The sequence below is a fragment of the Oncorhynchus tshawytscha genome, linkage group LG03 (assembly GCF_018296145.1).
Source record: "Oncorhynchus tshawytscha isolate Ot180627B linkage group LG03, Otsh_v2.0, whole genome shotgun sequence".
NCBI lineage: Eukaryota > Metazoa > Chordata > Actinopteri > Salmoniformes > Salmonidae > Oncorhynchus > Oncorhynchus tshawytscha.
The window spans coordinates 37,568,002-37,595,732 of NC_056431.1; the positions used below are offsets into that span (position 1 = coordinate 37,568,002).

Here is a 27,731-nt window from a genome sequence, read left to right on the forward strand (position 1 = left end):
GCCAGTAATTCATTTTATCACATGGCTGCAGCTGTAATGGGCTATATTTTCAACTCATTATGCACAATGTATAAGCCTGATTGTCCATAATCAATGAACCATAACTTTGAAATCCTACATTGGGCTTTACACATAACCACCTAAATGGAAGAGAAGAATTCACAGAAAAAGAAGAGAAGAAGGGCCCAAGGCTGATGTACATCAAAAACAGTAGGCCTGCGTATTTCTGTTGTTGTTCATATAGGTCCTAGCCTGTCATTTCTTCATGAAGGCCTACTGAAAACATGGGTGAGCTGAAGTGCACTTATATTTGCCCTTACATAAGGACTCTACTTCCAATCCATCAGTGTCCCATTTGCCTATTCATTCAATGAACATCTGTTGTGAGTTGCAGACATAAGCAATCGCTTATAGTAGTAGCCTAATCAATAACTTCTAACACAATATCACAACTAAAAATACAATTCTCTTTCCTTACACAACATATGCCAAATAGCTGACTGGCCCCATACAGTTGAAGTCGGAAGTTTACATACACCTTAGCCAAATACATTTAAACTCGGCGTGTATGTAAACTTCCGACTTCAACTGTATATCAATAGACTATACAGACAATGACTATATTTGCTGTATTGTCATCCGCATCAATAGCCAGCCTACTGATTTGCCCCTTCTGATAGCGCCCTTAATGAAGTGGCATTCGGTCCTATATCATTTAAGTGCGTTTCGTAATAATTATGATGAGAGAGAGAGAGAGAGAGAGAGAGAGAGAGAGAGAGAGAGAGAGAGAGAGAGAGAGAGAGAGAGAGAGAGAGAGAGAGAGAGAGAGAGAGAGAGAGAGAGAGAGAGAGAGAGAGAGAGAGAGAGAGAGAGAGAGAGAGAGAGAGAGAGAGAGAGAGAGAGAGAGAGAGAGAGAGAGAGAGAGAGAGAGAGAGAGAGAGAGAGAGAGAGCCAGAGAGAGAGAGAGAGAATATGTTGTGGCCCTGTGGTGTTTAAGTTTAGGCTATAGTAAGCACATCCTATCCATGATCTCGCCAGAATATTGCTCATTGATATAGAACGTTGTTCCTTCAGTTCCCTTCCTCTTTTCAGCACTCATTTTGTAATGGGTCAACCTGGCCACAATAGGTCTCGGTTTGTTGGGAACTTTCCTTCCAAAGCGGTGTGCCAATTTTTTTATCCACCTTAGCAACCTGTTCCTCTGTCATCCTGAGTTGTTCCACCTACCACGTCATACCCCTTGTGTATTCACTAGTGCAGTATTAATCAGCATTCAAAATCATAGTCAGTTAGCCAGAATAACTGTGATGAAGGTGAAAATATAACATTAAATCATTCAGCGGAGCTATTATGTCCAAGTCAGAATTGGAAACTAATTTACATAAAACCCTTTCAATATTTAAAAATAACAAGTAGTGGGGAGAAGGTAAAGCATGTTAAACAGTGATAATAAATTATTTGCCTAACTGTTGCAAGTAGAACATCTCATTTGTGTATCACGTGGCTCCAATACTCTGACTGAGCATTATAAACCTTGGATAAAAATAGTTGCATGTAAAAAATATCTGTTGAAGTTGTAGACTTACGTAACATGAGCCAATTTAACATGGGTTCTCTTCAGAAATTAAACCACAGAGACAAATGAACTGGTTATAGTGCATTCAATGTGTTTTGTGAACATTATCTTCTTCAGGCAAGGCAAACCAGATAGTGTTTTAATGCAACTTTTTAAATATTTATTATTTGACCCCTTCAAATCCAAATCAAATCAAATTGTTGTGGTCACATACATGTGATTAGCAGATGTTATTGCAGGTGTAGCAAAATGCTTGTGCTTCTAGCTCCGACAGCGCAGTAATATTGGTTATTATACTAGTTATTATATAATATATAATATAATTATATATAATTATATAACACTGGGGGCGACGCACAATTGGCCTAGCGTCGTCCGGGTTAGGGAGGGCTTGGCCGGTAGGGATGTCCTTGTCTCATCGCGCACCAGCGACTCCTGTGGCGGGCCGGGCGCAGTACGCGCTAACCAAGGTTGCCAGGTGCACGGTGTTTCCTCCGACACATTGGTGCGGCTGGCTTCCGGCTTGGATGCGCGCTGTGTTAAGAAGCAGTGTGGCTTGGTTGGGTTGTGTATCGGAGGACGCGTGACTTTCAACCTTCGTCTCTCCTGAGCCCGTACGGGAGTTGTAGCGATGAGACAAGATAGTAGCTACTAAAAACAATTGGATACCACGAAATTGGGGAGAAAAAGGGGTAAAATAAAATATTAAATAAATAAATAAATAAAAATTTAAAACCAGGAACAGATATAGCCCTTGGTTCTCTCCAGACCTGACTGCCCTTTGCCAACACAAAAACATCCTGTGGCTTTCTGCATTAGCGTCGAATAGCCCCCATGAAATGCAACTTTTTAGGGAAGTTAGAAACCAATATACACAGTCAGTTAGAAAAGCCAAGGCTAGCTTTTTCAAGCAAAAATTTGCTTCCTTCAACACAAACTCAAAAAAGTTCTGGGACATTGTAAAGTCCATGGAGAATAAAAACACCTCCTCCCAGCTGCCCACTGCATTGAAGATAGGAAACACTGTCACCACCGATAAATCCACTATAATTGAGAATTTCAATAAGCATTTTTCTATGGCTGGCCATGCTTTACACCTGGCTACCCCTACCCTGGTCAACAGCACTGCACCCCCCACAGCAACTCGCCCAAGCCTTTCCCATTTCTCCTCCTAAATCCAGTCAGCTGATGTTCTGAAAGAGCTGCAAAATCTGGACCCCTACAAATCAGCCGGGCTAGCCGGACCCTTTCTTTCTAAAATGATCTGCCGAAATTGTTTCCACCCCTAATACTAGTTTGTTCAACCTATCTTTCGTGTCATCTGAGATTGGAGAGCAGCTGCGGTCATCCCCCTCTTCAAAGGGTGGGACACTCTTGACCCAAACTGCTACAGACCTATAACTATCCTACCCTGCCTTTCTAAGGTCTTCAAAAGCCAAGTCAACAAACAGATTACCGACCATTTTGAATCCCACCTTCTCTGCTATGCAATCTGGTTTCCGAGCTGGTCATGGGTGCACCTCAGCCACGCTCAAGGTCCTAAACGATATCTTAATCGCCATCGATAAGAAACAATACTGTGCAGCTGTATTCATTGACCTGGCCAAGGCTTTCGACTCTGTCAATCACCACATCCTCATCGGCAGACTCAACAGCCTTGGTTTCTCAAATGATTGCCTCGCCTGGTCCACCAACTACTTCTCTGATACAGTTCAGTGTGTCATATCGGAGGGCCCATGGTCCGGGACTCTGGCAGTTTCTATGGGGGTGCCACAGGGTTCAATTCCTGGACCAACTCTCTTCTCTGTATACATCAATGATGTCGCTCTTGCTGCTGGTGAGTCTCTGATCCACCTCTACGCAGACGACACCATTCTGTATACTTCTGGCCCTTCTTTGGACACTGTTAACAACTCTCCAGACGAGCTTCAATGCCATACCACTCTCCTTCCATGGCCTCCAATTGCTCTTAAATACAAGTAAAACAAAATGCATGCTCTTCAACCGATCTCTGCCTCCACGTCCAACTTCACTACTCTGGACAGTTCTGACTTAGAATATGTGGACAACTACAAATACCTAGTTGTCTTGTTAGACTGTAAACTCTCCTTCCAGACTCACATCAAATATCTCCAATCCAAAGTTATATCTAGAATTGGCTTCCTATTTTGCAACATAGCATCCTTCACTCATGCTGCCAAACATACCCTTGTAAAACATATTATTATTTATCTGTTATTTTACCAGGTAAGTTGACTGAGAACACGTTCTCATTTGCAGCAACGACCTGGGGAATAGTTACAGGGGAGAGGAGGGGGATGAATGAGCCAATTGTAAACTGGGAATTATTAGGTGACTGTGACAGTTTGAGGGCCAGATTAGGAATTTAGCGAGGACACTGGGGTTAACACCCCTACTCTTACGATATGTGCCATGGGATCTTTTAATGACCTCGGAGAGTCAGGACACCCGTTTAACGTCCCATCCGAAAGACGGCACCCTACACAGGGCAGTGTCACTGCCCTGGGGAATTGGGATATTTTTTTTAGACCAGAGGAAAGAGTGCCTCCTACTGGCCCTCCAACACCACTTCCAGCAGCATCTGGTCTCTCATCCAGGAACTGACCAGGACCAACCCTGCTTAGCTTCAGAAGCAAGCCAGCAGCGGTATGCAGGGTGGTATGCTGCTGGCTAAACTGAGCTTCCTACCGATCCTCGACTTCGGCGATGTCATTTACAAAATAGCCTCCAATACCCTACTCAATAAATTGGATGCAGTCTATCACAGTGCCATCCGTTTTGTCACCAAAGCCCCATATACAGTACTACCCACCACTGTGACCTGTACGCTCTCGTTGGCTGGCACTCGCTTCATACTCATCGCCAAACCCACTGGCTCCAGGTCATCTACAAGACCCTGCTAGGTAAAGGCCCCCCTTATCTCAGCACGCTGGTCACCATAGCAGCACCCATATGTAGAACGCGCTCCAGCAGGTATATCTCTCTGGTCACCCCCAAAACCAATTCTTCCTTTGGCCTCCTCTCCTTCCAGTTCTCTGCTGCCAATGACTGAAACTAACAACCAAAATCTCTGAAACTGGAAACACTTATCTCCCTCACTAGCTTTAAGCACCAGCTGTCAGAGCAGCTCACAGATCACTGCACCTGTACATAGCCCATTCCCCTACTGTATTTATTTATTTATTTTTGCTCCTTTGTACCCCAGTATTTCTACTTTGCACACTCATCTACTGTCAAATCTACCATTCCAGTGTTTTAATTGCTATATTGTATTTACTTCGCCACCATAGCCTATTTATTGCCTTTACCTCCCTTATCTCATCTCATTTGCTCACATTGTATATAGACTTATTTTTCCACTGTATTATTGACTCTATGTTTGTTTTTCTCCATGTGTAACTCTGTGTTGTTTTATGTGTCGAACTGCTTTGCTTTATCTTGGCCAGGTCACAGTTCTCAACTTGCCTACCTGGTTAAATAAAGGTGAAATAAAAATACAAAATAAAATAAAACATCTAACAAGTAATATCTAACAAATTACACAACATGTACCCAATACACACACATCTAAGTAGGAATGAATTAAGACTATATACATATTGATGAGCGATGTCAGAGCGGAACGGACTAAGATACAGTATATACATATGAGATTAGTAATGAGTAATGCAAGATATGTTAACATTATTAAGTGACTAAGATACCGTAGAATAGTATAGAATACAGTATATACATATGAGAGGAGTATTGCCAGTATTGCCAACCTTATTAGTGTTCCATTCCTTAAATTGGCCTGTGATTTCTAGTTTATGCCTATAGGCAGCAGCCTCTAATGTGCTAGTGATGGCTGTTTAACAGTCTGATGGCCTTTAGATAGAAGCTGTTTTTCAGTCTCTTTGGCCTTCCTGTGACATCGGCGGCAGGTAGCGTTGGACTAGTAACCGGAAGTTTGCAAGATCGCATCCATGAGCTGACCAGGTCAAAATCGGTCGTTCTGCCTCTGAACAAGGCAGTTAACCCACTGTTCCTAAGCTGTCATTGAAAATATGAATTTGTTCTTAACTGACTTGCCTAGTTAAATATAGGAAAAAAAGAAAAATAATTGGGTGCTGTAGGTGTCCTGGAGGGCTGGTAGTTTACCCCTGGTAATGCGTTGGGCAGATCGCATCGTGCGGTGCAGTTGCTGTACCAGGCGATGATACAGGATGCTTTCAATTGTGCATCTGTAAAAGTTGGTGAGGGTTTTAGGTGATAAGCCAAATTTCTTTAGCCCTCTGAGATTGAAGAGATTGAATGTTGCGCCATTCTTCACCACACTGTCTGTGTGGGTGGTCCATTTCAGTTTGTAAGTGATGTGTACGCCATGGAACTTGAAGCTTTCCATAATCTCCACTGCAGTTCTGCCGATGTAGATAGGGGGGGTGCACCTTCTGCTGTTTCTTGAAGTCCACAAACCCATTTAGCCACTTCACCTATCTGTATACAAAGTAATTTACTGTACAACATAAATATCTGGTCATGGTCTCAGTCTTATGATCCACCTTTGATAGTGTTGGAGTCATCTTTCCTATGGGTCTATTGTCCTTGTAGGTTGTTTGTTTCTTCCTGGTGTTTGGATTATCTTCATAACGGGTCCAGTTTCTTAGCACTGGGTCTGCTTTGTTATCACACTTCTTGAAATTGGGGATTTCTGTTTGGGAGGCATTTTTCCTTCCAGATGAACAAACACAATAAGCCCCTGTCTTTCAAAGCATTACATGTGATTCAAGATCCAAAGGGCATGGACATTGTACTGTGGAGTCGAAAGCACATTATGAAAATGTCCACATGAATGCACATATACATTTATGCTTTTATCTCACTGCTTTGTCATTATCGACTCCGCTGTGCCAACGAGGCTCGGGGAATTCCTTTGACCTGCTTAAGTCTTATCAGTGTTTGAAATGTAACTGATACTTTTCCATTTTGTTTGACTCTGTGCAGCCACATTCATTAAAAACCACAATGAGAGTCTATTTGATTGAGGTAAGAATACTGCTCTGCTTCCTAGAAAGATAGAGGTGTCTGACGTGTGCATTCTAACTGAGAGATTAAGGCCTAGATCCCAAGCCATGTACTCCATGTCTGCTTCCATCAAACTATACAACTTATTTCCAGCCAAGTGGCTGGTGGCAGAACAATGGAGTTTCTGTGAACATCACCCAAAAGAGCCATCTACGAAGAAAATCCATCTGAGAAAAAAAATCTACACTTCACATTTAAATGATGGCCATTATTCAGCCATGCTCTGAGGGACAGAATCGCCTACTCCCTCCCTCCCTCCCTCCCTCATCATCATCCCCCTCAGATTATTTCTTGAGAAATGACAGGGTGTGTTGCGGTTTCACTTGGCTAGAGTGCTCTGCTTTCCCACACTCCCCTGGCTGGGATGATGATGATTGCTTGTCTCTGCTTGGTTGCAGTTCATTTCAATGGCTGCTTGTTCTTTTGTGGAGTGCTTCAGCCAAACCAGCGTGGCCTACTTGAGGACTCCAGTTGCTGAGAAATTGCCTCTCCCTTGTGTAGAGGCTGTCATTAAGAATATATAATCGCTACCCGTCATTATGTTGGCAGCCATCTTACAATAGATTGTAAATAATTCAGAGTAATAATACAAACAAAAATACAGTGGCTTAGAATTGAAAATCATGGAATGAACATAATATTGATGGATGCTGCTCTGTCAGAATGGGCATATTGTTAGTTGTGGTTCCACACAGAATGCTCATCTAGTGGGACATTTCTAGCTTTTTTGGACAGGCACCAGGTACCCTAGCAGTTAAGAGCGTTGGGCCAGTAACCGAAAGGTCACTGGTTCAAATCCTAGAGCAGACTAGGTGAAAAATATGTTGATGTGCCCTTGAGCAAAGCACTTAACCCTAATTGCTCATCTAAGTTGCTTTGGGTAAGAGCATCTGCCAAATGGCATAAAAATGTACATGTTAATGAAGTGTACAACAATACTAAATATAGTTACATTGAAATAATTCCTGACAACCAGCTGCAGGCTACAGGTTTATTTATGTGTTCCATGAATGACTTTTGATATGGTCAATTTAACCATTAACCATTTAACCATCCACATACAGTTAAAGTAACATGACACATGAGCATGTCATTACCTTCATAAAATATTATTCAATCTACATGGTAAACAGCAGTAACATAAATTATGACTGTTTCATATAAATGTTTTATGGTGTGCCTTACCTGGTCTGTGTCTGTCACTTATCTATTTTAAGGGATCTGTGCATTTGTCAGGGGTGCGTAACTGGTGGCATGGAAGTCAAACACAGGAGAGCAGAACTTGGTAAATAGCTGGAGCCATTTAATGTACATAACTACCGGCATACAAAAATAACAAAACACATGGGCACAAAAACCCGTATCGCACATGTCACGTAAAGCACACGTACTTACAATAAACAATTCCCGACAAGGACATGGGGGAAACAGAGGGAACATATACAACATGTAATTAAGGAATTGAAACCAAGTGAGTGTGACAACCAGACAAAACAAATGGAACATGAAAAATGGATCAGCGATGGCTAGAAGACCGGTGACGTAGACCGCCGTACACCGCCCGAACAAGGAGAGGAACCGACTTTGGCAGTAGTCATGACAGTACCCCCCCCTTGACGCTCGGCTCCAGCAGCGCGCTGACACGGGCCTCGGGGACGACCCGGAGGATGAGGCGCATGGCGATCCGGACGGAGACGGTGGAAATCCCGCAGCATAGAAGGGTCCAACACGTCCTCCTCCGGAACCCAGCATCTCTCCTCCAGACCATACCCCTACCAGTCCACGGGGTATTGAAGGCCCCTCACCCGACATCTCAAATCCAGGATGGATTGAACGGAGACATCGAGGGGCGGAGGAACCTCCCTCAGCTTCCTGGAGCGGACCAGCCACCACCAGCCAGAGAAGAGACACATGGAACGAGGGGTTAATGCGGTAATCAGGAGGAAGCTGTAACCTATAACATACCTCGTTCACTCTCCTCAGGACTTTCAATGGCCACACAAACCGCGGACCCAGCTTCCGACAGGGCATACGGAGGGGCGGGTTCCAGGTCGAGAGCCAGACCCGGTCCGCCGGTGCAAACACCGGGGCCTCACTGTGGTGATGGTCTGCGCCCACTTTCTGGCACAGCACGGCATGCTGATGATGGACATGGGCGGTGACCTATATCTCCTCCGCGCGCCGGAACCAGTCATCCACCGCAGGAGCTTCAGTCTGACTCTGATGCCACGGAACCAGAACCGGCTGATACCCTAACACACACTGAAAGAGAGAGAGGTTAGTGGAGGAGTGGCGGAGTGAGTTCTGGGCCATCTCTGCCCAAGGCACGAACGCTGCCCACTCCCCCAGCCGGGCCTGGCAATAAGACTTCAGAAACCTACCCACATCCTGGTTAACTCTTTCCACCTGCCCGTTACTCTCGGGGTGAAAACCTGAGGTAAGGCTGACCGAGACCCCCAGACATTCCATGAATGCCCTCCAGACCCTCGAAGTGAACTGGGGACCCAGATCAGACACTATATCCTCAGGCAACCCAATGTTGCCGGAAGATGTGCGTAAACAGGCCTCCGCAGTCTGTAGGGCTGTAGGGAGGCCGGGCAAAGGGAGGAGACAGGACTTAGAAAAACAAACCACAATGGCCAGGATCGTGGTGTTACCCTGTGAAGGTGGAAGATCAGTTAGGAAATCAACCGACAGGTGCGACCATGGACGTTGTGGAACGGGTAAGGGTTGTAACGTACCTCTGGGCAGGTGCCTAGGAGCCTTACACTGGGTGCACACCGAACAGGAGGAAACATAAACCCTCACATCCTTAGCCAAGGTGGGCCACCAGTACTTCCCGCTAAGACAGCGCACTCTCCGATCAATCCCAGGATGACCAGAGGAGGGTGACATGTGGGGCCAATAGCTCAACCGGTCAGGGACAGCAGATGTAACGTACAGACGCCCAGCTGGACACTGATGGGGAGTGGGCTCTGCATTTATCGCCCGCTCAATGTCCGCGTCCAGCTCCCACACTTCTGGCGCCACCAAATAAGAGGCGGGGAGTATGGGAGTGGGATCCATGGACCGCTCCTCTGTGTCATACTGCCAGGAAAGTGCGACTGCCTTAACGTTCTGGGAACCTGGTCTGTATGAAAGGGTGAAAACAAAACGGGTGAAAAACATGGCCCAACATGCCTGGCGAGGGTTCAGTCTCCTCGCTGACCGGATGTACTCCAGATTGCGGTTGTCAGTCCAGATGAGAAAAGGGTTTTTAGCCCCCTCAAGCCAAGGTCTCCATGCCTTCAAGGCCTTGACTACAACTCGAGAAGAAAGCACAGGGGCGGAGCTTCGGTGGCGTACCCGAGCGCTGAGAGAGCACGGCTCCTATCCCAGCCTCGGACGCGTCCACCTCCACTATGAACGCCAAAGAGGGATCCGGATGGGCCAGCACGGACGCCGAGGTAAACAGAAACCTTAGTTGCCCAAAAGCCCTGTCCGCCTCAACTGAAGGCCCTAAAAATTGTCAAAGACTCCAGCCACCCTAGTCAGACTGTTCTCTCTGCTACCGCACAATAAGCGGTACCGGAGCGCCAAGTCTAGGTCCAAGAGGCTTCTAAACAGCTTCTACCCCCAAGCCATAAGACTCCTGAACATCTAATCAATTGGCTACCCAAACTATTTGCATTGCCCCTCCTCCTCTTTTACACCACTGCTGCTCTCTGTTGTTATCATCTATGCATAGTCACTTTAATAACTATACTTACATGTACATATTACCTCAACTAACCGGTGCCCCTGCACATTGACTCTGTACCGGTACCCCCCTGTATATAGTAACCGGTGCCCCTGCACATTGACTCTGTACCGATACCCCCCTGTATATAGTCTCGCTATTGTTATTTTACTGCTGGTCTTTAATTGCTTGTTACTTTTATTTCTTATTTCTTATCCGTATATTTTTAAACTGCATTGTTGGTTAGGTGCTCATAAGTAAGCATTTCACTGTAAGGCCTACACCTGTTGTATTCGGCGCATGTGACTAATGAAATTTGATTTGAAATGTAATTCCCTATTTTGCAGCTTATCTAAATTTGGCGTTACTATTCATACGAGTTAATTTACTGTATGTCAGAAAGTAATTCAAATGCAGTCAGTTACGGGGCGTTAAGTCCACACTTCCTTTATATCGTAAAGATTTATTTATTTTTTTACCCCCCTTTTTCTCCCCAATTTCGTGGTGTCCAATTGTTGTAGTGGCTACTATCTTGTCTCATCGCTACAACTCCCGTACGGGCTCGTAAAGATTTTAAATGATTTTTGAAGTCATCCCTGTGGTAATGTAAGCATGTGCATGTGTCATTTGGTCAGGTTGAGATTTGGAATAACATGCCCTTGTGAAGGTTGTCGATAGAGTTATTTGATCATTGCATTGAATCACTGGGATACTAGCCAATGGAGAGTCCTTATATTGCCAAGCATTTAAATTATTATTGAAGTTATCCCTGTGGTAATGTGAGCACAGTACATTTGTAATTTGGTTAGGTTGAGATTTGTAATGGTGTGATTGACAGTTACGGGGTACCACTGTTGGAATGTTTTTGTCGGTTTTGGATTTGATCAACTACTACTTTCATTTGATGTGAAGTTGGCTTTTATGTTATTGTACTGTTTACAGCCTCGAAATATATTTTATATTCAACTTCATACATATTCATGACTTGCGTGTTGGATGATTGAAGTAAACACTGTTTAGTAAGTGAAATATTAGATTTTCAGCACATGAATATGTTCCCAAAATGTGGTAGACCTATGGCTTTTAAGACTTCCATATTAGTTACATTGTAACAGGTAAGCTCAGTCATTTCAGCTAAAATATTATTATTTGAACCCAGCTCTGGGATCATGAAGGACATGAGAATAACAAAGGAAGATTATCAGGACACCAATAACGTAGTCCACCAATTTGTTTCCACCATTCCACCAAGTTATGATATTGTCATGCCTACTCCCGCTCCAATTCTCGACGGTGCCAGGCGGCCAATCATTATGCACACCTGTCACCATTTTTACGCACATCAGCGCTTCATTGGACTCACCTGGACTCCATTACTTATTGAGGGTGCCAGGAGGCCCAACATTACGCACACCTGCGCTTCATTGGACTCACCTGGACTCCATCACTTATTGATTGCCTCCCCTATGTCTGTCTATTCCTCAATTTCATCCCCAATGTAGTTTCATTCCCCATGTCCAGACGCTGTCCTTGTTTGTTTCATGTCAGTTATTTATAAAAATGTTGAGGCAGTTTGGAAAAGTCTGTATAGCTTAAGCGGAGGGCACATCGATGGTACTGTACACCCAGGGATAAAGTCAGTCTGTCAGACAGGCCAGGAGCTCTTCATCAAGGCCCATCACTTAGTCAGACATTCCCAATTCCTCCATAGTAGCCTCTCCTTCGTAGTTAGCTGATCTTCCATTGCCTACAGCATAGCACCCACCTGCGTGATGCTTCGGCTGCAGTAAAGCGCAAGAAATCAACCACCCATCAGCAGTGGTCAGGAAGAGTCTCTCAGCCTCTGACACCTTAGACACCATAGTCTCCACCTTCCAATCGGCAGGTGAACCAAAATGCCGGAGCAGCTGCTGGATTATTTAAATGCAAACATTAACCATCCAGCTAGCCAAGGCAAACAAACTGATTGAACAATTCCTCTAACTTTGAGATTGAAGACCACCATGTTTATGTGATCAAAACAGCTTTTTTTTTAAATGTAACAAAACATACTTAAAAAGTGTTAAAATATTTACAAAATGTACAGGAGCTCTCTGGCTAGGCGACCTCACATCGTCATGGCAAACATGGAAAGCACCATAAAATGTATCATGTTGATGAAATGTACTAAATTATGTATTTTCAGTCTATCCTTACCACCCCCTCAAGCCAGGCTTCTAGGTGAGAATATGTCTATGTCTGGCTACATAAGACTAACCCAACTCAAAGTGACTTGTATACACCTTCCACTGTCCAACAATGGACACTGTACTTACAGGATGTGAACCTGCAAAACTCAGCAGTGCACTCTGAAGATGGTTGTTCTCCCCTCAAGGCTTAAAGCTGGAATCCTTAATGGTGAAACTGCCATGTCCGTTTGGGATATTATATCAGCATAGAAGTTACTTCAAAAATAACACACAGTTTTTTTTCCCCTCGGACATCATTTCACCTGCGATAGAACAGCAGAATATGTACTGCATTTTTTTTATACCACATTTCTTGACGCACCACCTGTAACGGCATTCCTCCTCCTCTTCTGAGGAGGAGAAGCGAGAAGGATCGGAGGACCAATGCGCTGCGAGGTAAGTATCCTTAACGTTTATTTAAAGACATAAACTGAACACGACAAAACAATAAACGTGAAACGACCGAAACAGTACCGTGTGGCAACAAACACACACACGGAAAACAAACACCCACAAACCAAAAGTGAAACCCAGGCTACCTAAGTATGATCCTCAATCAGAGACAACTAACGACACCTGCCTCTGATTGAGAACCATACTAGGTTGAACTCAAAACCCCAACATAGAAAAACACACAGACTGCCCACCCCAACTCACGCCCCAACCATACTAAATAAAGACAAAACAAAGGAAATAAAGGTCAGAACATGACACCACCTCCGTTTCGTCCACACAACAACAATAACAAAGGTGCAGGGACAGACAGCGTCGCTGTTTCCCGTAATGCGGATTCAATATTTAATAGCCAGCCATTAGCCAGGAGGGTAAATATCAGTCTTCAGGGCGATGGAGAGGTAAATGCAGTAGTGCTCATCAGTGAACTTTGCTATTTCAACACCTGCTCAAACGTTTGTCAAAGTCCCTTAATTACATAAATTAATGATTTATTTGAAAGTTTGAGTTGGATATTGTGCTTGCTGTATACTGTAGACTCTGATTTTTGCAGCCTTGTCCATTATAATTGGCGGATCAATGTGTGGTTTGGTTCAGTGAAGTGTCTGGTCCAAGAGATGATGAAGCATTATAAGCCATAGTTGTGAACACAACTGCATTTGGTTTAACTACGGAATATGCCCTCCTCTCTTATTCATTCCTATACAGACTGTATATTTAGCCGGTTTGTGGTCATCAGCTAACCTTTAGCTCAAAAAGCTATCGCCAGTTTTGTACAACGTGACATACCGGACCTATTTTTCTCTCCATATCCCCGGATTTCAACCGCAAGCTCTGGACATTTACACCTGGATCTTGCAGCTAGCTGGCTGATATCCGTGTGACTATTGGCTTACGTCGATCCCGGAGCAAACATCAATTATTTCGGAGCTAGCCAGCTGAAGAGTTCCATCAGCCACTCCTGGGCTACAATCACCTATCCGGACCCGTTTTACTGCCGATGCAGAGTCCCACCGGGCCTTCACGACTGAACTACCGAAGTTATCTGCCCAAGGGAGTTATCTAACTGGCCCCTCTGTTGCAACGTTACCTGAACTCCCATCTGTGGCCCGCTAATCGTTTGCTGTCTTATCGGCTGCTATCTGAATAGATCTATCGGACAATTTGTCTTGGGTCACTATAACTATATCTATTTGGCCAATTGGATTGATCCCTTCTACCACACGGAACCCCACTAATCTACCGACTGGAACGCACGAGGTGGCTAAAAACAGACCTCCATCCTATGCTAGCTTGCTACCGATGGCCCGGCTATCTGTCTAAATCGCCGTGACCCCAACCAACCTCACTACTCACTGGACCCTTATGATCACTCGACTAAGCATGCCTCTCCTTAATGTCAATATGCCTTGTCCATTGCTATTCTGGTTAGTGTTTATTGGCTTATTTCACTGTAGAGCCTCTAGCCCTGCTACCTTATCCAACCTTTCAGTTACACCACCCACACATGCCATGACATCACCTGGTTTCAATGATGTTTCTAGAGACAATATCTCTCTCATCATCACTCAATACCTCCACTGTATTCACATCCTACCATACCTTTGTCTGTACATTATACCTTGAAGCTATTTTATCGCCCCCAGAAACCTCCTTTTACGTTCTAGATGACCAATTCTCATAGCTTTTAGCCGTACCCTTATCCCACTCCTCATCTGTTCCTCTGATGATGTAGAGGTGAATCCAGGCCCTGCAGTGCCTAGTTCCACTCCTATTCCCCAGGCGCTCTCTTTTGATGACTTCTGTAACCGTAATAGCCTTGGTTTCATGCATGTTAACATTAGAACCCTTATCCCTAAGTTTGTTTTATTCACTGCTTTAGCACACTCTGCCAACCTGGATGTTCTAGCCGTGTCTGAATCCTTGCTTAGGAAGACCAAAATTCTGAAATCTTCATCAACTACCACATTTTCAAACAAGACAGAACGGCCAAAGGGGGCAGAGTTGCAATCTACTGCAAATATAGCCTGCAGAGTTCTGTCCTACTATCCAGGTCTGTACCCCAAAAATGTGAACTTCTACTTGAAAATCCACCTCTCTAAAAACAAGTCTCTCACCTTTGCCGCCTGCTATAGACCACCCTCTGCCCCCAGCTGTGCTCTGGACACCATATGTGAACTGATTGCCTACCATCTATCTTCAGAGCTCGTGCTGCTAGGCGACCTAAACTGGAACATGCTTAACACCCCAGCCATCCTAAAATCTAAGCTTGATGCCCTCAATCTCACACAAATTATCAATGAACCTACCAGGTATCACCCCAAAGCCGTAAACAAGGGCACCCTCATAGATATCATCCTAACCAACTTGCCCTCTATATACACCTCTGCTGTTTTCAACCAAGATCTCAGCGATCACTGCCTCATTGCCAGCATCCGCAATGGGTCCACGGTCAAACGACCTCCACTCATCACTGTCAAACGCTCCCTGAAACACTTCAGCGAGCAGAACTTTCTAATCGACCTGGGCGGGGTATCCTGGAAGGATATTGATCTCATCCCGTCAGTAGAGGATGCCTGTTTTTTTTTTTAAATGCCTTCCTCACCATCTTAAATAAGCATGCCCCATTCAAGAAATGTAGAACCAGGAACAGATATAGCCCTTGGTTCTCTCCAGACCTGACTGCCAATAACCAACACAAAAACATCCTATGGCGTTCTGCATTAGCATCGAACAACCCCCGTGATATGCAACTTTTCAGGGAAGCTAGAAACCAATATACACAGGCAGTTAGAAAAGCCAAGGCTAGCTTTTTCAAGCAGAAATTTGCTTCTTGCAACACAAACTCGAAAAAGTTCTGGGATACTGTAAAGTCCATGGAGAATAAGAACACACACACGAAAAACAGCTGCCCACTGCACTGAGGATAGGAAACACTGTCACCACCGATAAATCCACTATAATTGAGAATTTCAATTAGCATTTTTCTACGGCTGGCCATGCTTTCCACCTGGCTACCCTGGCTACCCCTACCCTGGTCAACAGCACTGCACCCCCCACAGCAACTCGCCCAAGCCTTCCCCATTTCATTCCAAATCCAGTCAGCTGATGTTCCGAAAGAGCTGCAAAATCTGGACCCCTACAAATCAGCCGGGCAAGACAAACTGGACCCTTTCTTTCTAAAATTATCTGCCGAAATTGTTGCCAACCTTATTACTAGTTTGTTCAACCTCTCTTTCATGTCATCTGAGATTCCCAAAGATTGGAGAGCAACTGCAATCATCCCCCTCTTCAAAGGGGGGGACACTCTTGACCCAAACTGCTACAGACCTATATCTATCCTACCCTGCCTTTCTAAGGTCTTCGAAAGCCAAGTCAACAAACAGATTACTGACCACTTCGAATCCCACCATACCTTCTCCGCTATGCAATCTGGTTTCAGAGCTGGTCATGGGTGCTTAACCGCCATCGATAAGAAACAATACTGTGCAGCCGTATTCATTGACCTGGCCAAGGCATTCAATCACCACATCCTCATTGGCAGACTCAACAGCCTTGGTTTCTCAAATGATTGCCTCGCCTGGTTCACCAAATACTTCTCTGATAGAGTTCAGTGTGTCAAATCGGAGGGGACAACAGGTGTCCGAGACTCTGGCCGTCTCTATGGGGTTGCCACAGAGTTCAATTCTTCCAGTATACAGTATACATCAATGATGTCGCTCTTGCTGCTGGTGAGTCTCTGATCCACCTTTACGCAGATGACACCATTCTGTATACTTCTGTCCCTTCTTTGGACACTGTGTTAACAACTCTCCAGACGAGCTTCAATGCCATACAACTCCCCTTCCGTGGCCTCCGATTGCTCTTACATACAAGTAAAACAAAATGCATGCTCTTCAAACGATTGCTGCCTGCACCTGCCTGCCCGTCCAACTTCACTACTCTGACTTAGAATATGTGGACAACTACAAATACCTAGTTGTCTGGTTAGATTGTAAACTCTCCTTCCAGACTCACATCAAATATCTCCAATCCAAAGTTATATCTAGAATTGGCTTCCTATTTTGTAACAAAGCATCCTTCACTCATGCTGCCAAACATTCTCTCGTAAAACTGACCATCCTACCGATCCTCGACTTCGGCGATGTCATTTACAAAATAGCCTCCAATACCCTACTCAATAAATTGGATGCAGTCTATCACAGTGCCATCCGTTTTGTCAAAGCCCCATATACTACCCTACCACTGCGACCTGTGCGCTCTCGTTGGCTGGCCCTCGCCTCATACTTATCGCCAAACCCACTGGCTCCAGGTCATCTACAAGACCCTGCTAGGTAAAGTCCCCCCTTATCTCAGCTCGCTGGTCACCATAGCAGCACCCATATGTAGAACGCGCTCCAGCAGGTATATCTCTCTGGTCACCCCCGAAACCAATTCTTCCTTTGTCCGCATCTCCTTCCAGTTCTCTGCTGCCAATGACTGGAACTAACTACAAAAATCTCTGAAACTGGAAACACTTATCTCCCTCACTAGCTTTAAGCACCAGCTGTCAGAGCAGCTCACAGATCACTGCACCTGTACATAGCCCAGCTATAATTTAGCCCAAACAACTACCTCTCCCCCTACTGTATTTATTTATTTATTTATTTTGCTCCTTTGCACCCCATTATTTCTATCTCTGCCTTGCACATTCTTCCACTGCAAATCTACCATTCCAGTGTTTTACTTGCTATATTGTATTTACTTTGCCACCATGGCCTTTTTTTGCCTTTACCTCCCTTATCTCACCTCATTTGCTCACATTGTATATATACTTATTTTCCTACTGTATTATTGACTGTATGCTTGTTTTACTCCATGTGTAACTTTGTGTTCTTGTATGTGTCGAACTGCTTTGCTTTATCTTGGCCAGGTCGCAATTGTAAATGAGAATTTGTTCTCAACTTGCCTACCTGGTTAAATAAAGGTGAAATATATATTTATTTTAAATAAATATCTTGATGACAGATTTATATTTATAATATAATTAATGGCATTTAATTTCAATGCTTTGTTGTGTTTGATACATTATAAAACTGATAGTAAACCGTTGAAAGTGTAAAATATAGCCTTCATCAGAAGATACGCATTTACACAGAGTGGTCCTTCAAGGATATCTCTCAAAGGATGTCTCAGTAGGGACGTCAAACGTTAAGGATGCTGCACATACACTATGGAGGCTCTTGTCTAAAAGCACCCGGTTAAATAGTGTTTGACAGCAATTTTTACTCTCTAAATGGTTAAATTAGTTCAAAACAGTTGCAATATTTTTTGAGTGGGCAACATTTACTATCATCTTAAATTTACATGTTGAATACTTTTCCCATATTAAATTATTGTATATTGTGATCATTTCCTGAAAGTGGACAGTTTGTGTTACTAACTTACACAACCTTGCATTTTCACCCCATAAAATGTAATGGAATTACACATCCTTCTTTACCGCAGATTGGTGACGTTAGTATAAAAGTTTATAGTCATCACGATGGCATAAGCTTGATTGCTTAAAACAGAACAATACATTTGGTTTTGTACCCTTGATTTTGTTACATGCTGGGATGAGCAGGTCTTAGAACTCTGAGTTAATGAAATTGCATGAAAATACAGGGCGGTCTCTATAGTAGTTAGCTGGCCACCCACCAATACATGGATTTTACAGTCAAACTATCACTTAAATAGCAGCCAACTGTTGTCACTGTTGATATCCTGTGAACCGTCGTGATTAATTTACGCTAACTAACAGAAAAGGTGGTCTGTTCCCCTTTCCGTGATGGCGGCCTCCCGAAATCAACATCTGACATTCCAAAATATATACTGTAGATATAAGCTACAAGTACTCGTCTAACCAAACCATGTATAGGTTATTCCAAGTTTCTGTGTGGCCTTTGAATAGTGTTGGTTTAAACAGCTCTTCACCCCAGACGTTTGCCCCCTGTTCTATTCAGCGTGATATCGTTCCCCCAAAGGGTGCATGTTTTGTTTTTTTGCCCTAGCACTACACAACTGATTCAAATAATCAACTAATCATCAAGGTATGATCATTTGAGTCATCGGTGTAGTGTTAGGGCAAAAACCAAAACATGCACCCATTGGGGTCCCGAGAACCGAGTTTGAAAATGCTGATCTCCCCCTCTCGCGCAATGGATTTCAACGTGATATCGATATGAGTGATTGACAAATAAGTGTTGTGTTTCTCTTTCAGTTTTGGCGACCCCCAAATCACAATGCCTCACTCCAAAATGTAGCTGACTGTCTTCTGCAGGTTGTTCTCTAACCATTATTTTGTTTCAACAGCACACCAGCTGATTTCCCCCTAAACGATATCAGTGATGTATTGCCACTTGTCAAAACACCAGGGTTTTAGTGCGTGTGCAGATTAAAAGTGCTTCTTTAAAAATTTAAAAGTAATATGATTAGTATTCTTGCACATGTATGTGTAGATAGTACATTTTATGGTTAGTTTTTCAATATATCACAAACTGTTTCTGCATATTGGTTATTAATTTGGAAAACAGGAAAAACAGGAAGCAGTAACAGCATAATTTTACACTTAAGTTTTAGGAATATAAATTAAACTTTCAACACTAATTTCCAATGGTATTGTACTTAATTGGATTAAAAAGTGCTGAATGAGTCCAATAACGTGCTGCGATTTATTTATTTGCCCTGCCTAGTCTCAGCCACCCAGAGATTACAACTATTGTAACTATAACATTATTGTTTGTGTTGAAATACACCGCAGTGCCGTTATTGAAACCACAGTAGAGGTTCTAACCACATGATTATTTTTCTGTCCAATTTGCCAAGGCCACTCGGTAGGTTTGTCTGCGTTTCTGCCTGCATGGCACAGAAAAACCCACATTTAAAAGTGAAATCCCACCGATCCACACGAGGGTCCACTCGCCGCTGTCCGTGCAGCCAACCATATCATTTCTCATTAGTGTTTGGGAGTACATGGTACATTTTTTTACTCTCTTTTCCCACAAAATAACTCAACACGATAATTTAGACCGGGTAGTGCTGCAGACTCTTTGGAGTTTCACTCTGAAATTGAAATTAAATCCCTTTAGCGGAAAACTGGTCAAAAACACGATTGTGTCTGGAATCTTAATGGTCGTTCATGCAATATGAATGAGTGTTTCACCATTGCCTGGTGATCTAAGATTTGTTATAATGATATTGGCAAGACTTACTCGGCTCACGCTTTTTAAATTACAGCACCATTGTTGCTGGTATGGAATACAATCATACTGCCTAATACATAAAGGGCAGAGTGGCACTGTCACTTTAATCTAAATGACGGCAGAGTGCCTCAGGAATCGCATGCAAATTTCAAGATAATGCATGCAGTCATCCATATTAGCGAATTAGCTTAAAATTATGTCATTATGCATATTTCTATGATCTCACATGAGGTACCAATTATGGAACCTTAGGTACAGAACGTCATACACAAAACAAGGTGAAAGTTTGAATGGTTATTGAATGTTTCACTTTCGTAGCCTGACAATAGAAAACAAACTACAGTTTGATATTTCTCTGTTTGCTATGCTGTCATGGACTACTCCTCCGAGGCTTTCTTATCCCCTCCCCCCCCCCCGAGCTTTTCAAACACTCTCATGTTTACCAGCTTAGGATGCCACTGTGATGACAAATTTGTGTACAAAGAATTTTAAATGGAATGACATATGTCACCACCTCAGTTTCCACTTTTATATTGGAGAGCCACAGTGACAGTGTCAACTCCATGGTTGAAATGGTACACTAATAGGGATGCTAGAGGGGCCTTCTGAGACAAGGTGTCAGCTGAGCACTAACTCAGCGCCAACATTTGTTTGACACTAGGCTCAAAGGTTCGCTAGCACCGGTAGTATTTATACTTTGATGTTCAGTCATGAATGAAGTCTATTGGGCTTTACCTACACAGATGTGAAGACTTTTGTAGGTGCACATTTTGTTGTTTTCTGAATGGTTGTGTACAAAATTAGATTTGAGTTATGATGACTGTATTTTGAGTCATGACTGTTTTCCTTGAATTAGATTAGGAACAACTCAAAGCTCATTTTGTGCAAATCACCAGTTCCTAACCACTTACTTGCAATCTGAAGCAATTGCCTATACATTGAAATCCCTACATAAGACATACACTGTACATGTTGATGACACACAATACTAAATGTTAGTTAATAAACCATAAGAAATAAAAAATAATTTAATGAAATACCATTCATTTTCAATTAGATGTCATAGTAACGATAGTTCCAAGTCTCAATATAATATTTGTGACTTTGGCAGAAGCAGTGTTTATTGTGAATGTCTGTCTTTTCTAATGTATTGTAATGTGGAAAATGGAGTCTGTGTGGATGACAGAATTAACTGTGATTCATCAATAGATGGTGTAAGAGTGACAATCATATCGACAAGGGCTTCAGAGTTTAATTGAAAAGAAATGTTAGAAATTCACGCACTCGGTACTGCTTTTGGCAGAATTGATGTCAGAAGCATGTCCCCACTAAGTTCCACAGGAATGCTCTCGGTGATGTGCGCTGAATACATGGTGTGAAATAAGTCAAGTCTATTTTTTCTACGTTTTTCAAAAAAAGTTACTTTCTATTCAAGGGGGCAGATTCTCTGATACCCGTCTGGGATAAGCTCTCTCCAACTGTAACATTTCAGATGCATCTCACACCTGCACTTATCTGTCCATCAAACATGTAAACAACTATCATACATGTTCCACAGCAAGCTACTCTATCCAAACCAATTGGTGGAGTAAATGATTGAGCTATATGTAAAAACTATGTTTATTTATTAGGGGGAAAATGAATGAAAACTATATGAACCATTATTTTTGGGGGGCTGCGAACGGTTCAGAACTTTATTTATTTATTTTATTTATTTAACCTTTATTTAACGAGGCAAGTCAAATTCTTATTTACAATGGCGGCCTACACCTGCCAAACCCAGAGCGGTGGGCCAATTTTGCACCGCCCTATCACGGCCGGTTGTGATACAGCCTGTATTCGAACCAGGGTGTCTGTAGTGACGCCTCAAGCACTGAGATGCAGTGCCTTAGACCGCTGCGCCACTGCACTGGTCGGTACACTGGAACGGAAATAAATAAATAGGGGTTCTGCGCAGAACAGAGCGATTGGAAAATAAATCTGGTTCCAACCCCTGGTACAAACGAATGCTATTTTGAGACTATATGAATCGTGGACTGACAGGAAATGAAAATGTGTTTTTTGAGTAAAATGCCCTGGTTATGCTTTACATTAAGTTGCCCTTATTACTATGTAACTACACAGTGTTAACTGTGGTAATCTGATTGGGTCTCTGATTGGGGATCATATTTAGGTAGCCATTTCCCCATTGTGATTTGTGGGATCTTGAATATGTATAGTTGCCTAGTAGCACTGTTAGCGTCACGTTTCGTTTGTGCTTTATTGTTTTGTTTGGTGAGTTTCGATTTATTAAAATATGTGGAACTCTACGCACGCTGCGCCTTGGTCCAATCATTATGATGAACGTGACACATATCCCAACCCGAAGCCATGGATTATAGGAAACATCCACACTGAGTTAAATGCTAGAGCTGCCACTTTCAAGGAGCGGAACACTAATCTGGACGTTTATAAAAATCATGCTACAATCTCAGACGAGCCATCAAACAGGCAAAGAAAGCGTCAATACAGGACTAAGATTAAATCCAACTACACCAGCTCTGATGCTCATCGGATGTGTCAGGGCTGGCAAATTATCACGGATTACAAAGGGAAACCCAGCCACAAGCTGCCCAGTGACGCAAACCTACCAGACGAGCTAAATGCCTTCTATGCTCGCTTCGAGGTAAGCAACACTGAACCATGCATAAAAGCACCAGCTGTTCCAGACGACTGTATGATCACGCTCTCCATAGCTGATTTGAGTAAGCTTTAAACAGGTTAACATTCACAAGGTCACAGAGCCAAACGGATTACCAGGATGCGTACTCAGAGCATGCTCTGACCAGTTGGCAAGTATCTTTTCAACCTCTCCCTGATCCAGTCTGTAATACCTACATGTTTCAAGCAAACCACCATAGCATGCCCAAGTATGCCAATGTAACCTGTCTAAATGGCTTTGAAATGCTTTGAAACAGCCTAGACCCACTCCAATTCCTATACTACCCAAACAGATCCACAGATGACAAAATCTCTAATGCACTCCACAATGCCCTCTCCCACCTGGACAAGAGGAACACCTATGCGAGAGTGCTGTTCATTGACTACAGTTCAGCGTTCAGCACCATAGTGTCCTCCAAGCTCATCACTAAGCTAAGGACCCTAGGACTGAACACCTACCTTTGCAACTGTATCCTGGACCTCCTAACGGGCCATCCTAAAGTTTTGAGGGTAGGCAAAACACATCCCGAACACTGACCCTCAATACGGGGGGCCCTCAGAGGTGTATGCTTAGTCCCCTCCTGTACTCCCTGTTCACCCATGACCGCATGGCTAGGCATGTCTCCAACACCATCAGCCTATAGGGAGGAGGTCAGAGACCTGGCAATGTGGTGCCAGGAAAACAACCTCTCCCTCAACGTCAGCAAGACAAAGGAACTGATCGTGGACTACAGGGAACGGAGGGCTGACCACGACCCCGTTTACATTAACTGGGCTGTGGTGGAGTGGGTCGAGAGCTTCAAGTTCCTCAGTGTCCACATCACTAAAGATCTATCATGGTCACATACACCAACACAGTTGTGAAGAGGGCACAACAATGCCTATTCCCCCTCAGGAGGCTAAAAATATTTGGTATGGGCCCTCAGATCCTCAAAAAAGTTTTACAACTGCATCACTGTGAGCATCTTAACAGGCTGCATCACCACTTGGTGTGGCAACTGCTTGGCATCCGACTGCAAGGCACTACAGAGGGTAATGTGTACAGCCAAGTACATCGCTGGGGCCGAGCTCCCTTCCATCCAAGAAGGCCCTAGAAATTGTCAAAGACTCCAGCCACCCAAGTCACAGACTGTTCTCTCTGCTACCACACTGCAAGCGATACCGATGCACCAAGTCTGGAACCAACAGGACCCTGAACAGCTTCTACCCCCAAAGCCATGAGACTGATAAATAGTTAAATAGTTAACCAAATAGCTATTCGGACTGCATTGACCCTTTTTGCACTAACTTTTTTGACTCTTCACATATCCTGCTGCTACTGTTTATTATACTATATATCCTATTGGCTAGTCCCTTTATTCCTAGTTATATTTACATGTTTACCTAAATTACCTCATACCGCTGCACATTGACATGGTACTTGTACCCTGTGCCAAGTTATCATTACTCATTGTGTATTTATTATTCATTTTATTATTACATGTTATTCATTTTCTATTATTTCTCTATTTTCTTTCTCTGCATTGTTGGGAAGGGCCAGTAAGTCTACACCTGTTTATGAAGCATATGACAAGTTACATTTCATTTAAGCTGTTGTCTTTCATTTAAGTACAGTGTTCCACGACCTGAAAGATTTGCTTGTTACAAACACTCAGAGTCTTTGTGGCGTGCCAGGATATCCATCCCCTCGCATTTAGCCCACAAATCCATAATGTTGTAGGCTATACTTACTCTGTTCACAATTGATAGTTTGATACCAGTTGGGAAGAGATAAGTGGAATTACAATATTGTCTTTGTAAATGGGACACCAACTGTAAACTATTTCTTTATGACACTGTTCTCCGTGTTGAGTTAAGCCTCTCCCTATAACTGCATTTCATGCTTTGCTTTGCATGTCCTGTTGACACTGGTTATTCACATACACTATACTGTATATACAAAAGTATGTGGACACCCCTCCAAATTAGTGGATTTGGCTATTTCAGCCACACCTGTTGCTGACAAGTGTATAAAATCGAGCACAAAGCCATGAAATCTCCGTAGACAAACATTGGCAGTAAAATGGCATTACTGAAGTGCTGAACTTACAACGTGGCCCGTCATAGGATGCCACCTTTCCAACAAGTTAGTTCATCAAATGTCTGCCCTGTTAGAGCTGCCCTGGTCAACTGTAAGTGCTGTTATTGTGAAGTGGAAATGTCTAGGAGCAACAATGGCTCAGCTGTGAAGTGCTAGGCTACACAAACTCACAGAACGGGACCGCCGAGTGCTGAAGCGCATAGCGCGTAAAAAATAGTCTGTCCTCAGTTGCAACTCTTACTACCGAGTTCCAAACTGCCTCTGGAAGTAAGGCCAGCACAAGAACTGTTCATTGTGAGCTTCATGAAATGGGTCTCCATGGCCGAGCAGCAGCACACAAGCCTACGATCACCATGTGCAATGATAAGTGTCGCTGGAGTTGTGTAAAGCTCGCCACCATTGGACTCTGGAGCAGTGGAAATGCGCTGTTTTTCATAATTTGGGCTAGGCCCCTTAGTTCCAGTGAAGGGAAATCTTAATGCTACGATTCTGTGCTTCCAACTTTGTGGCAACAGTTTGTTGAAGAACTTTTCCTGTTTCAGCATGACAATGCCCCCCATGTAGAAAGAAGGGGCCATACAGAAATGGTTTATCGAGAACGGTGTAGAAGAACTTGACAGGCCTGCACAGAGCCCTGACCTCAACCCCGTCGAACACCTTTGGGATGAATTGGAACGCTGACTGCGAGCCAGGCTTAATCGGTCAACATCAGAGCCCGACCTCACTAATGCTCTCTTGTGGCTGAATGGAAGCAAGTCCCCACAGCAATGTTCCAAGATCTAGTGGAAAGCCTTCCCAACTACATATTAATGACCATGATTTTGGAATGAGATGTTCGACGAGCAGGTGTCCACATACTTTTGGTCATTTAGTGTAAGTATCACTCTCAGACTCAGCTAATTTTAGTCTTCCCTGTATTGTATGCCACAGGTCTACATGTACATTGCACTCTAAATGATAAGCACTGCCACACCCAATGTCCTCTCACAATATGATTACACTACAGCAGACTATCTGTAGAAAATTCATACTCTGGAAAATTCTTAACATAATCATTCTCAAGAGCCCGATATATTGAACATAACAGAAATTCGGTGGCCTTGAGAACCTTCATGCAAAACCAATGGACAGGGCCACGGGTAATAATCTTCAAGAGAATCAACTCATAGCCATCCAGGTGATTATTGGTGCATACCTTGTAATTGTAATTTTCATGGACTGACTTTTATCTCAGAATGATGACTAATGCATCTTCTGTGACTCAGGAGGACCACCTTCTGCTATTGTGCGTTTGGTAACAAGGTACTGAAGAGGGCATACATTACCTGACTCCATTACGTGGTAATTGGTTTTCTTTGTGAAGACACAGCTTGTAGATTCACTATGGGATCACTGAATTAGTAAAGAAGCTCTCTCAAGAGTCTCACCTTGACCACGCCGTCTAGTTGGAGTGCCCGAACCCTGGATACATGTTTTAGTTATGCCACACACTGTACATAGAGATCGGGAAATCGATCGATGGACGATTTTCCAAATGTTCATTAATGTCTAACACCAGATCTAATAACTTGTCTGTGCACTGTATGGCTGTATTACAATGTATTAATTATTAGAACTCCTCTAATAAACCACACATTTTAGGTGTAGATTTGCTTTCCATAAACAATCACACAGACATACACAGACTGCCTGATTCAAACTGTATTTTATTTTCACGTCGTCCTGACCAGCCCGGTTCCAGCAACTATGGTGGATGGCTAACCAAGCCCACAGTGTAGTACAGCTCAGCTTACCTCAGAGGTGTGCTATAAGTATCTTGGCATACAGTATCTAATGGCGATGTTTCTGTCCTTTTTTTCAGGAAAACACTACCGCAAGTCCTGCGCCTCGTCTGGTGCCTGCCTCATCGCCTCCTCTGGCTACCAGCAGTTCTGCACGGGGAAACTCAACTCAGTGTGCATCAGCTGCTGCAACACACCCCTCTGTAATGGACCGCGTCAGAAGAAACAGAGTTCCAGAAAAAGAGTTCCCTCTGCTGCCTCGTCTCTAATCCCACCACACAGCCTCACCCTCATTTTTATTCCCTTCCTCCTGCACCCATCCTCCATATTATGCTGACAGATCCTATGATTGGCTGGTTTGGTCTCATCAAGACTGTGGTCCAGCTTTTGGACTCAGCCTGTGTTTCAGTGAAAGGTTTCCCAGCCCGTATGGTGTCCATATCTTTAATGGATGTGTGACACTGTCCTAATATGGACACCATATTTAGAAAATGTCCTAATATGGACAGTAACTTGAGGTCTAAAGACATTGACTGAAATGAGGTATTGATCCTGACAAATATGTTTATCGAGTGAGTCAGGTGCACCACATGTTTGATAGACAATAGGCAGGTTAACCAATGACCCAAGTTTATTTGACAAAAGCAAGCTATGTGTAATGGAAACGGAAGATATAGATCAACATCATTTTTATCCATTTGACAGGGGTGGATTTTACTTTTGCTGAACTTTCCTTATTGCTACAATGATGATGGAAACACTGTTTTTTTTTAAATAAATGCTGATTGCCAAATAATTTTGAAGGTACCAGTCAAAAGTTTGGACAGACCTACTCATTCCAGGATTTTTCTTTATTTTTACTATTTTCTACATTGTAGAATAATAGT

General features: G+C 43.4%; 1 protein-coding gene across 1 annotated transcript in view; it reads left to right on the forward strand.

Moving 5' to 3' along the window:
• Positions 1-27,722, forward strand: part of LOC112235004 (ly6/PLAUR domain-containing protein 1) — a 42,895-nt gene extending 15,173 nt beyond the window's left edge. Inside the window, exon 3 of the mRNA XM_024403391.2 lies at positions 26,925-27,722. Coding sequence (XP_024259159.1) covers positions 26,925-27,181 — 257 coding nt within the window. The 3' untranslated portion in view covers positions 27,182-27,722. The remainder of the gene's footprint in view (positions 1-26,924) is intronic.
• Positions 27,723-27,731: the final 9 nt, after the last annotated feature.